This window comes from Varroa destructor, unplaced genomic scaffold (assembly GCF_002443255.2).
Source record: "Varroa destructor unplaced genomic scaffold, Vdes_3.0 BEIS01000007.1, whole genome shotgun sequence".
NCBI lineage: Eukaryota > Metazoa > Arthropoda > Arachnida > Mesostigmata > Varroidae > Varroa > Varroa destructor.
Window position 1 is genome coordinate 2,742,339 of NW_019211460.1, and position 13,031 is coordinate 2,755,369.

At 39.8% G+C, this 13,031-nt stretch overlaps 1 protein-coding gene and 2 long non-coding RNA genes across 6 annotated transcripts in view; 1 reads left to right on the forward strand and 2 right to left on the reverse strand.

Moving 5' to 3' along the window:
- LOC147754192 (uncharacterized) overlaps window positions 1-489 on the reverse strand; it is a 6,274-nt gene extending 5,785 nt beyond the window's left edge. Inside the window, exon 1 of one of the 2 annotated variants that reach the window (XR_015317862.1) lies at window positions 378-489. This is a non-coding gene — a long non-coding RNA (uncharacterized LOC147754192). The remainder of the gene's footprint in view (window positions 1-377) is intronic. The other variant, XR_015317863.1, reaches the window with a different exon arrangement.
- Window positions 1-11,005, forward strand: part of LOC111254391 (uncharacterized) — an 11,679-nt gene extending 674 nt beyond the window's left edge. The window contains exons 1-4 of one of the 2 annotated variants that reach the window (XM_086975942.1): window positions 533-691; window positions 1,546-1,732; window positions 4,199-4,366; window positions 6,835-11,005. In XM_086975942.1, the coding sequence (XP_086832068.1) occupies window positions 1,546-1,732; window positions 4,199-4,366; window positions 6,835-6,899 (420 nt within the window). In that variant the 5' untranslated portion in view covers window positions 533-691 and the 3' untranslated portion in view covers window positions 6,900-11,005. Of the gene's footprint in view, window positions 1-532; window positions 692-1,545; window positions 1,733-4,198; window positions 4,367-6,834 lie in introns of those variants that run through there. The other variant, XM_022815161.2, reaches the window with a different exon arrangement.
- Window positions 1,545-5,480, reverse strand: LOC147754193 (uncharacterized). 2 transcript variants are annotated; one of them, XR_015317867.1, is made up of 2 exons: window positions 5,407-5,480; window positions 1,545-1,701 (listed from the first exon to the last, which is right to left on the reverse strand). It is a non-coding gene; the product is annotated as an uncharacterized LOC147754193 (long non-coding RNA). The 2 variants fall into 2 exon arrangements; XR_015317866.1 differs by lacking the exon at window positions 5,407-5,480 and adding an exon at window positions 5,219-5,393.
- Window positions 11,006-13,031: the final 2,026 nt, after the last annotated feature.

Sequence of the window (13,031 nt, forward strand, 5' to 3'; positions counted from 1 at the left end):
ATATGTTATTCAGACTCTCGGACTGAAATTGGACACAAACATAATGAAGAATTTGTTATAAGGGTTTTGGCCATTTAGTAATTGAATGTGTATTTAGGGGCAGTTCACTTACATTAAGAATTTTTTAGATAACTGCTTTACAACCTCACTGAACCCTTTGCCAACCAAAATTAGTTTATTACCAATTGTTATATAGCCCTTTTGAAGTAAATTAAGATCTGCTGACACAAACTATCGGTTAAAGAATAGAACTTTAATTGTCAGTTATCTTTTTAAGTAAAAAGTAAATTATATTTGGAAGTGTAAAGTGATAATCGAGCCTATTCATTGGTATAGATGATTTTACTGGAAAATGTCCTGCTTTAGAGTAAACGTACCACAGTGATGAGCAAACCAAAGTTATATAGCAACAATAGTAACGCTTAGGTTCTCACGTTCGTAACGCATAGACGTATGATGCGTTGTTCTATTTACCTTTTCATGATTAGGTACATGTCAACTAGACGCAAGTCACGTCACATGCGTCTGCTATTAGTTACTTGCATTGACTTCGTTGTTTGTAATCTATTAATTTTGCGTAGAGCGCATGGAAGAGGAAAATACGTTGTGGTGAAGCTAAAAGAAGAAAGGAAGACTCTTTTTTTCTTTTTCGATAAAATGCACGTAGCAATGATCAGCTCGTGGATTTTTGGTAAGCTAGTGCCTGCATTCATTCATTTCGTAAACGTTAATATGGTAAATTTCATGGCTGTGTTTTTGTTCAGAATATTCTTCTGTTGAAGCCGGTAGTTGAGATTCTGTAACACCTCAGTGATGAAGGTCCTTGCCACTTCTCAGGATAATAATAGCAATTCTTGAAGAATTATGCTTTTACGATCAATGAACCTATTTTATTAATGAGCGATTACTACCAAACGAGCAACTTGGATAATAGAACGGTATATGTAAGTCGAAACTAGCACAAACACTAAGTAACCTGTCAGTCACAAGCCTAAAAAGCAAAATTGGATGGGTGTATTGATTCTAAGCAAATAGTTGCCTTGAACGTAATATAAGTTATAGGAAACATTATTAACTTGAGCTCTTCACGAAGGCGACTTCGACTCCTCTAAGTGGCCGTTCTGACGGCCCCTGAAGTGCTGGCATCTAACTGTACTTTGAGATTCAGTTAGCATCATGATACCATTGACTTCTTATGTTATCAAAAACATCACTTGATTTTTCGATATAGACTATCGCGCCTTGATGATTTTATTGCTACTTTTCAATGATATAGTATCAGGAAAGGTAAGTGTAAAACTTAAGAGGTCTAGACTTACATTGCGCTCATCACACCACAGTCACCCAAGTCATTAAGGAGTGAGTGACGGTATCTGGAGCCCTTGCTTTTTAAGAACAAAATATAAAATTTAGTATCAATTTGGCCCGCATGCAATAATGATCTACCCTTAGCAGATTCTGTAGTGTTTGATTTATTGTTAGCTTATTATTGCAAATTAACTAAGATGTTTATAATTTTTGTTGTTCGATATTTTTCTTTTACAGATGGAGGAACAGCAATTAGACCAGGCAGGTGCTGCGACCACCGGGGCTGCTGCACCTGGAACAGGCGGTGCAGGTGGCCTGGATGAAATTGAGTTGTCCATGGCCGATAAAATTCGACGTTTGGTTTCTACTGACGAGGAGTGGGAAGCCGTTCTTCTACAGAAAATGGAAGAAAAGCGTAATAGAGGTTAGTATGAATGGCAATTGCATAAATATACGGCCATCTTAATGTGTGGTTTAGTAAATGCTACTTCAGCTAAATTATCTCTTTTGACAATTGTTGAAATTCTACTTAGTTGAGCGTTTCAGCTTGGCTCGCAGCTATCTTGTCCTATTAAAAGTCAGATAAGCATGCATCAGTAACCCCAAGAAAGAGTTTACTTAAAATATAAGATTTAAATGAATGCGTGGACTCAATCTTTAACAGAATTACCAGTATTAGTCTTAGAATCCAACTATACATATAATACATATAACATATGGCAGCAATTGTTTTATTTGTCATACTTCATTAGTTATTAATCATAATTTTTTTCATAGGAGTTTAACTGTAGGGTGCCTTATGCACTAAACTGTATGGGTATTTGCCCAGAAGTACAAAACCTCCTCTTTCCTCGTAGGGGTCACTCACACTCAGCCTTCTTCCTACTCCCTCAGGAACTGTTTGCACATTAGTTCTGTGGCCCTAAGACGCGACCACTTATCGCCTCTTATTGAGTTGGATCACTATAAGACCCTTAATGATCGCTTCTCTTTCCATTGAGAAAATTGACGTCCTGGACATCGGCCGTCGCTCTTTTCTTTTCGAGCCTTTTTCCACTTTCTGTCACCTTGCTTACATCTATATCTAGCGTCTGCGTTCATATATCTTCGCTTTGAATTATATCGATGGCCACAACACTATGCGTTACGTTTAGAGCAACGAATTCCGCACAAGCGACCTCAAAAATTAGATAACAATAGAATACAGTCTATCTCCTATCGTCGATTACACCTGTATCGTACGGCACAAAAGTGGTGCTCTTAGCCTCCTTTAATATGTGCAAGTAATTTTCCATGTTTGCTCAAACCTTGTCTTAGGTGGGATGTGATGGAACTACAATTCGTGCTGAACCACTCAGTCTATTTAGAGATTAAGCGAAGAGTCCATCCTTGGGAGGCTTTTCAGTAGGGTGCTTTATTCCTGCTGCTCTTCTCTCTTAATTTCTTGCGCCTCGTTCGTTAATGCTCCTTCAGCCTGGTTCTTTGCTCGATCAATCTCAGCTAAGAGCTGTGCCAAAGCAATTGCGGCATAGCTTTCCTCATGTTGCAGGCCTCGCTATCCCTATAACTAGGATCTTCTGCACTTTCAGAAGTTCTGCCTTGTTTTGTTTCTATCTCATCGCGGTGGGGCCTTATGTGGGTACTGCAGATCGCACGATTTCCAGACTATTGTCCCTAAGAGTTTACGTATTCTTTTGTAGCTCGTCATACTTTTGGAGGGATACCGGCTAGTCTGTTCGCCACTTCCCTTGCCCTTCGACTAGCTCGTCTTGTAAGTGGGCTCCTTTGAAGCCTTATTCTACCGTAACGCCTAGATACTGGTTCGACTTTATAATATCTACTCCATTTAGTGAGAATGGGTCTATGCGTTTTGCTTCCAGTTAGTAGCGCTGCTTCACTTTTTTCCGAGGTACCGAGTACTCCACCGATGCGCTCATTTTATGTACAGCTTTCTGTGCATTGCTGTGCAAGTTGTCCTTTTTTACGGCCTGACTAGAATGGGCTATTTGATTCTTATTTGCCATCGTCCTTCCTCAATATCAAATAGCCTAAAAATATCATTAACTAGAGTCCATGGCAGGGGCACTCATCCGGTAGTTATGGCATATTCTCTCATTCCAAAGGTGACTGCGTAATGTTATTTAATAAAGAATGCAATCAGTCTAGTTTTTTTCTAAAGGTCCAAAATCGTTATCTTCGTTAATTGCGTTTATTATCATAAGCCATTTTAGAAAAGAATTGTAAGTGTTACATGCATTTAGTAAAAATAGATCAACCGATTTCCTTTGTAGCTGATTGCTTCCTTTACGAAGTAACTTTGGCTCACTATTTTGGTTCCGCAGAAGATTTCCGAGTTTTCCTGTAGGAGGACTTTCGTCGCGTCGACGGTATTACGCCTAGTTTGGAGGCTCTGCTTTTTCTAAAAAAACTTTTAATCACAGCCTGGACCTCTTCTTGAAAGAAGAAAGAAATTTCCTTGTTTTCTGTGTTGTCTCCCGAGCATGTGGGCTTCCTCAGGCGGTTTACTTTACCAGTTTTTACGCCAGCATTGGCTTTCTTAACCTACCCATCTCTCATAGCGTTTTTTTTTATGTCGTTCTTCATTATTTTGGCAATTCCTTTCTGTTAGTAACACCTGTTTTTCATTGTCGCTCTCTTCGCTTGGAACTGTACTTTAGCCTCTAGGGTGCTCGTACCTTTCCTTCTAACGTTATGCTATCTTGCACAACGTTATTACCATGGCTACTATTATAGTTACATTATAACGTGGCAAAAGTTTATAATATCTTTGTAGTGTTATTCAGCCATGCTGAATTCAAAACTAAACCCATGCGTACATCGCAATTCTAATGTTCTTGTAAGAAATAAATTTTCAATTCTTCTTGTGCAGAGCCTGGTGCAGAACCTGCTCCTTCGGCAACACCCATGCAACAGGCGGCGGCGATCGGAGGCGCTTTAGGTAACCGCGTCACTGGGCTGTTTGGAAAGGCTAAGGGTATGGTGCCTCCGGTGAATCTGCCTAACATGCCGAACATACCCATCCCTGGTCTTAAAAAAGGTCAGTAAAAGCATTGAAGGGCTTGAATGAATTACTTTTGGGAAGTTCTGAATGAGCCGTTGACTAACTTCTAACTAGCAGGCCACATGTATACAGGGTACGGTACATAAACTGGGACTTGCTAAAATTTTTATACTATTCATAAATAGAAACAGATTGGAAAAAATATTTTACAAATACTCAAGTGTCCTTTTTATTTAATGCAACAACCATTCAGTGCGGTTACAGCTTCAATACGGACTCTGAACCTTTCAAAAATTTGTTTGAAATTTTCGTTTTGGATTTCTGCGCACGCTTCCTTAATAACACGAGTCAGCTAGTCGACGTTGTCATCTCAAGACTTGTTGATCTCTGCTCAGTAACGTTTCATATACAGTTATTTAACGAGTTCAAACTTTAACTGTTTGTCGACTATCTGAGTTCACCGCACGGCATATTCGTATTCTCAGACAACCAATTCTATACGAGTCGGCTTGTATAAGTCGAGGCACATCTTCTTGGTCTTCACTCAGACGTTTCAGTTATCCAAGGTTGTACAACATAGAATATGCAGAGAAGCTTCACTAGTGATAAGCTCGTTCTTGGAAGCAGCGTGGTGGCATTGCGCCTCCTTCACAGGACACCACATGAACCTTGACCGAACGTTTGCTCCTACCCACAATATGCATCGCCTCTGAATCAAAGACAAACCAACGGTCTTTTCTGCGACTTATGCTTGCATTGAGGATAAATATTTCTCGTCAAAATAGACCTGCTATTTCAGGCGTAAAGGAGTAGTAAATACCAGCCAAATTGGTTGGTTTAATTATCCGTAGGGAGCATCTCTTTGACTTTACGACATACGACGCATACCTGAAGTCTTCGTGGACAACCTGTGACATCGCACCCTCACTCACACTAAATTTCTTCACTTATCGATTGCTCAAAGCAGAAAGAACATTGCATAAATGCAATTTTGGATGACAGAGAAGAACTTTGTAGTGAGCATTTTTTTGTTTTTGGAACTTCGCTTCAGGCTTCTTCTGCAGCCACGTACTTACTTGCGACGCGTTACACTGCTGATTTAAGGTTATATCGGTGGGAGTGACTCGGGTGCGTAGAAAGGAGCTTATTTTCACTCAAATTTCAAAAAATGGCGCGCTGTTGATCGCCATGACGAGTTCGCTGCAGAAAGAGCTTATTTTCATTGGAACAAGTGGCGGATAAACGCATTCCGGTTGCGATAAAAAGTCCGCCAAAATCTGTCCCTTTTTAGATGCCGCACCGCGCCGATATAAAGGCAGGCGCAGTTAAATGGGATAGGAGCTATTTGGGCTGGTTTGTTTTTTCAGGCAAAAGTGCACTAGTTGTAAATCTTAACATTATCTAATTTTTAAACTCTCTGAGATGCATATGAATTAAAATGTGGCTCGTGTATGTAGCTCCATGTGGGCCCATGAACGAATGACACCATTACCTATTTCGCACGAAATAATCTTGGCCCAGACAGCTCCCTTGTGGACCTATATAGACTAACGACTGAGATGTAACGAGCGGGTTGTCTCTAGCAACGGGGATGCGTCTATTCTTTATCCTCCACTTTATGCTAAAAACAAAGCTATGTTTTGACGCCAATATTGGCCTAACACGAGCGAAGATTAGCCATTAACGATTTTTCCCGCGCTACACGAACAAACACAAATATTTCGTTCGTTGCCCAAGATTGACGATCTACATTTCTCCATGCAGGTTCTGAAAAGTCCGACGAAGGCTTCCGTGGGACGAACCAGAAGATCCTTGACAAGTTTAGATTTAAAAAATTCGAAGGTTCATAAAAATGACTTAAGAAATATTTTTGGTGCACCTAGGTTTTTGATCTATTTAGATGAATTCCACGATTAGTCTTTGACGTTTTGTGCCCTTGAACTCAATGGCGGTTTTGAGCCTATGTATTTTTAGGATTCCTGACCTACTATGAGCCCTAAATTTAATTCTATTACAATCTTCGGTAAGTAACCTATTTGATAGGTACATTATTTTTTACAGCTGTCAACATCGCTTGACGCACGGTTGCTGTTTTGGAAACTATTTGCGAGATAAAAAAATTTCATAGGTGATTAGCCAGTGGTTTGAGTGTCGAACCGAAGCTGTAATTATGGTGACTGGTAATTACGTTATATAACAAACATGGTATATGTCCATATTTGTGTATATCATGCATAATTAGCACGAGTAAAAGCTTAGTAGAGTAAACTTCAAGTCGATGGCTGAATAAATCTCAAACGAAAACTGGATGGCATCGAAGAATCAATTGAAGCTTTGAGCCACCCTGTGTTCATATACTCTTATATATTTATGCCAAACATTTCGGCAGCTTTTAAAACTAACTATATCCTTATAAAAGAAATATTGGGTTCAGGTACGCATTGCACAAAGGTGCCTGCTATCGTATGCTGTAACAATCATCATCGTGTAAATCCCCGTTTCAGGCGCAGCAGCTGCTGAGGGCGCACCAGATGCTGGAGGTGAATACACCCAGATGAGCAACGAATAGACCTTAGACCTTCGCTGCGCCGCACTGCCATCAGTTCCACCGACATCGTTTAGAGTGATACTAACTAACGCTTTTAATAATCATGATGACGCGTCGTTAGTAATAGCGCAACGCGATCCGCGACTTTACAGCCTTCATAGGCCATGTGCTCTCGTTACATGCCCTTACCGATTCTATGCTCTAGAGAGCTTGTTAAAAGGGGTACGAGGGTTGCCACCAAAGCAGTCATAGTCGTTCAGTACATATGGATATCGATGAGGGTTCATTATTACATGCATGCTAGATGCTAGACGCTACCATCATCCACTGGATACATCCACTGGAAGTAGCAAGCAGTCAGCAAGCGAGCGCTATCTCGTCAAGTTGCGGACGTGTCCAGCCATACGTTTTGTTCTACCACACAATCCCGGCCTTCAGCTGTGGGTGACTTCAGGCACATCAGGCGTACCCCATAAAGTCTACTCTGACAATCGTCCTTCAACAACTAGGTTGGTCAGAATACAAGAGAAACAAAATACGCAGTAGATAGTTCAATTTCATTGTATATGTTGTATTCTTTATCCACTTCGTTTTTCCCACCGTCTCCCTTCACCTGTATCGTTGCTGTTGTATGCTATAGCTGTTTTTGGTCTGATTGAACATCTGTCTATTGTCAAACCGATAAACATATCTATGCACTCTAGCTGATCGGAAGGCAATGCCTATGGAGGGTTCGATTATCGAGGAATGGCAAAATGTCGCTTTATGAAGTCGACCGACGGCCAGAGGCGAAGTCCCACTAAGTCCGTATTAAATTGAGAAATGGCGGTGTACTCGCGTCACCAGGTTAATAATAATTATTTTAATAAATAGTACTAGACACTCATGGCCGAGCGGTCAGTAACGAGTGCGGAATCCGTTTTCCGTTCAGTTTGTTCAGTAAAGTGCAGCTAGACTGAGTACTGCGGCTGCTAAATGTGTTCTTGCGTGACCGCCATTCTGATAGCAGATTGGAGAATTGCTCGCAAAAAAATAATAATGATAGGGTTTTCCTGCCAGCCATTTCAGGGAGTCCTCACATATGCTTTGCCATGTGTCATTTTTTTTTAAATCTTTCCTCTGGGTTTGCTAAAAATGTCCTGGTATGTAAAGATCACCTTGATCATAGTCAGAGCGATTATCCTTCCTGTTATCAATTGAATGAATATATTATCAAAAACAAAAAAAAAACTCCGTGGTCACGCGAAAACGTCAGCGAGGGAGAAACCTCATAACCTCGTCTTAGTTTTTGTCGAGAAATCTTACTCAACCTTGAAAACATCAATACATTAAATCGAGCATCTATAAGCTAATTCTCTTTTCAAAACTAGGACAACACGAAAGCACACATTCTCACCTTTTAATCGCAAAGCGAGACTGAAAAAAATCAACCAAACAAATGTCACTAAACAACAATCACAATCAGCAACTGCCTCAATTTGGAACTAAGAAGATGACACTAAAAGGCCGAAAACCTGTAACAACTTCGAAAAGCATTAGATAATGAATATTATCAATAGTCACGTTCACTTAATATAAGATTGTACCCATATAGCGTATATGTTATCAGCCGTTATCAGTCTCATAGTACGATTAATAATACGAGCAGGATAAGCCGACTTTCCAAGAACGCATATAGAATCCTCACCTGGAAAACCATGTACTAAGATGATGCCACAGTCCAGATCAGTTGACTGTAGGGCATATATCAGGGCAGTCTAGTCCTTCGGTATTTGATAAGTAATATACATATGCATATATACGTTAATGTCTATTCCATGATATCTTCATACATTTGTTCATTAATTCGTTCACGATAAACTAGGCAAAATCATAGAAAGGGATCGTCTATTGACTGTTCGTTTGTAACAATAACACGCTACTTGTAGCGTGTTATTGTTACAAACGTACCATCGTAGCGAACAAAGATAGGTTGCATCTACATAAAGTGGGGAATTTTAAATCGCAAGAAGTGTAAGGATAATTTCGGTTGGTCAAAAATATCCTGTTATAATATGTGTAATTATTACGGAATAACAGAGAATAAAAACTCTGTGGAGGAACATGGAGTATGTATGCTGCTAAGTGACATGCACACAGAAAACGCTGATGCTGCAGTGATGTAAAGAAAAAGGGTATGATGAATAGTTTTACCCATAGTGAATTTCAAATGAATCTGAGTATGAATTTCGTTAGTATTGGCGGCCATTGAAAAACACCAAGCTATAGAATTACGTTAGAATATGACACTAGCAATATTTAGAACGATTCAATTCTACGTAAGTACAATATAAAATATAATCAAATTATTAATAAATATATACAATTAAATACATTGTCATAATAAAATTATCTATGGAAAAACACTCTGGTAGTTGAGAGATACTCTGATAGGCCAAGAGATATGGAGCCTGTGGGTCACCTGGGGAAAAGCAGGATCGTTTGTTACCGCCTGCGAGCATTCATTTAGTCTTCAATATTCGAACAGATCGAAAAAATCGTGAAAATAAAACAAATAACAAACGGCTGTGAACCGAATGTCCGGTATTCGCTGCAACAATAACATAAAGGATGGGTCACTTTGATTGGACGTCCGGGTCGCGGCGTTAATAATTGGTCTATAGCATGGGTCGAAATGACGAGCATAGCAATGACCTGTGTCGGACTAGATAAACACTGAATGAAGGATAATAGGTGAAGACCTTGAAATAGACTTCAGTATACGACCAGCTTCTTCTTATAGTCAGATACGATGTTTGACCTCGTACTTTCACAACTTCTGATCATAAAAATAAATTTAAGCTTAATGGTAAGGCATGAAGGGAAGCGTTGCCAGGTGAATCATTTCCGAAAGTGCGCTCGGTCTACTACTTTTCAACCAAAGAGAATCATGAGAGGCAATGAAACTAGTTGATTTTGGTCAGCAGCTGCTGACATTTGTCGCCATATTTTTTCTTTCCCAGGAAGGAGAACATTAATAGCTACAACAGTACCATAACAGCGACAGCAAAGAAACTTGTTAGTCTTAATAGGGCAGAGATGTTGCCTTGTTCTCCTGGTCGCGAGAGTTCTGTGGCAATTTTCCTATAAGTAAAATGCCCTTCCGATCCGACTGGAAAACGCAGAAGATAGTGTAAAAAAGGATATCCAGTGGCCCCGAGCATACGTTCCTAAAGGACGGAAGGCCCGCTTGTTTCTGTCGAAGATTAACATATTGGATTGAACCGCAATGGCAGCAAATAGCCACCGTTAGAAATAACCGCTGCCATCGAATCAGTGGATAGCCACGTACACGAGCATAAGCAGAAACAAATGCTGTCGTTGTGGGTACTTCTGCGGATGATTAGTTCAGCGAAAAGGAAGCTCTATCGCAGAATACCAGCGACCTTTTGCTCAGAGTCCTCATGACAGAAGAAGCCGTATCGACGACGGAACGGATATCCTAGGGTCCGTTCAACGATCTGACAACTAACAAATTTATTGATTTTGCCCAGTGCAATCGGGCGTATAGGAGAAAGGGCTCCTTTAATGTCGGTAGCCCAAAAGCAATGCAGTGGAAGTAGCTGTTTATTGAACAGCCTTGAGCAGTCCGCCATTTGGACGATGATTGCGACGACGGCGACAACTACAGTAACAAAAAAATCATAATGGTACTAATAATAACACTAAAATAACAAATAATAAGAACAATAATAACAACAAAATTGCCTATTAACAATTATAAGTACTAATGGCTATAAAGCAAACACGTATGAAGTAATAACAGACTATGTAGAACAACTGCGTATTGCCATACTGTGTACTGGTTTTATTAATTGTTTGTTGGACGCATTAGTAGCGATTTTTTGTAAATTTATTAGCACACATAGTGTCACATTATATAATTAATTCTAACTAATTATCATAATTAACCCAAATAAAAAAGAGGAGACTTTGTTGATGATTGATAGAGCGAGCCTAGAACGATAAGAGTTTGCAAGAGTTTACTGCGCAATGTTTTTTTCTTATTACTACTGTTCATTGCAATGTGTGGTATTATTGCCCCTGCGACAACGCGTTTAATAAAGGCAGATGGTGCTACTCGACAATAGAGCTTTGTTATTGTTTTATTAGACTGCGCGAAGCTATTTAGCAGGCTTGACTTTTTTTTGGCCTTTGCTTGCCTACAGTGGTACGCTGATTAAATACCATTAGAGAATTGTGACACTTTTCAAAATTAACTGCGGTTAAGTGAGAAAATTGGTGGAATTTGTTGAAGACTGGCTAAAGCACCGCAGAAGAAGGCCGACAGTTCGTTATTACCGCAGGTAAATTAGGAAGTTGGTGACCACATAGAACTTGATTACATCTAAGTTCCTGTTATGGCAGGAGCTGTTGAGCAAGACAGAGTGTAGGCAGTGCGTCCCCCATAGATTTAATTTTTTCGAAGCATGGAATATTAGATCGTAATGAAAACACTAAACACTTTGAAGAAATAGATGGTATACCCTGGAGGTAACCTGCGTTGTATACGCACATGGAATACGCTACTTCTTACGTCTGATATAAGTCATCAATCTTTTGATTCAATTGCACTAATAATCAACCGGTGTTTCGCTGGAAGCCTCATTGCCGTGCGTTTTCAACAATCCTCAAGCGACTTCGGGAGCGTTTCCACCTTCACGAAACAGAAAGCAAACCATAGAGTGATGATCCTTGCCTTCGGACTCGTCATTCCGTAGTCAGTTTATAAACAGATGGTTAAATATTAATAACTCTTTGCGGTTTGCACATAGTTTGAAAGCTATTCAAATTTTTTGACCCGCTAAATAGCTCCATACAGCAGAATATGATATGCAATCATCATCATTACCCATTTGATACTACACATCGTATTTGAAATTTATACCAGTATTTCGGATCGCGCACGAGAAAAAGGTGTTTTTCTGCACGTCCCGTTGAATGTTTGTTGAAAGACCATCTCATAACACCCAGCATTTCTTAGGGCAGAAGTGGAATGTATTCAGGTAAAGATGTAATGCAATACATTTACCCCGTTATACTCGACAGATGCACCTGTCGATATATTTCATTTCTGTTGTATATTTAGATTGGTACTAGCGAGGGGTCTAGCGGAATGATTATCACTGATAGGACCCAGTTTCTGTGATAGGTAAAAATAAAGTAAAAATACATAGCCTCGATAACAGACGAGGGAGTCGCTAAAGTCCAGTAACAGTGTGTACAGAATGTATCTACGGCAGGGAAGATGTCGAATGGCAGGTAATCAAATAGACAGCTTGCAGGCCGTTTGGAGCTGCGGTATACTTTTAAAAACTCCAATATTGGACATATTTATTTAGAGTGAGGTAATATCATTTAGGGGTAGATAGGTGAAGTTTGACTGACCCGACCACGATCTATGGTGCAACTAATTGGGCTGGAATTATGATTTTTTAATATGTGTCAGTGGTAATCTTCTTTATTTTTCCTATTTGTGTTAGCGCTTTGACAGACGGCCAAATTCCTACTAGTTGCGTTTCCATATGTAATTTCCTTATATACGGCTTCTCGAAGTAGATCAATGGTTGGACATGCTTGCCCACCAGTTATCCTTTTAAGGACATGGAAAGCCCTGTAATAACAGGGACACAGATTGAAAAAATAAGCAGTTTAAAGCCAACATCGGATATTTTGTTACTCAATCTATTGCAACACGTGAAGTGCGTCGGCATAGGCGATAGACTCGAACTTTCGCTTTTGTAAAACGTCGCCATGTGTTGTTATCCATTGGGTGCCGACGTATGATCAGCTCTTCACTGGTATTCACGTTCGCGTTGCTCACGTACTGTTCTCTCAACTGAGGCCTTCTTATATAATGTCTTCAGCAATCTTCGACAAATTTCCGCAGCACTGTGAAAACTTTTAAAAACAAAAACTCGGCCATTAAGCGTTGATTTTCGGATCTTTTTTTTTTTTTTTTTCGTGTTTTTTTTTTTACTTCATTTGTCTTCGACTAAGCTGAATCGGTGTTCATTCACAAGTTTCTAAAGGACTGGCGTATACCAGCCGGATTCGGCATGTCGGCGGTGCATTATTCTTATTCATTTTTATATCGAAAGTCCGCCGAATTCG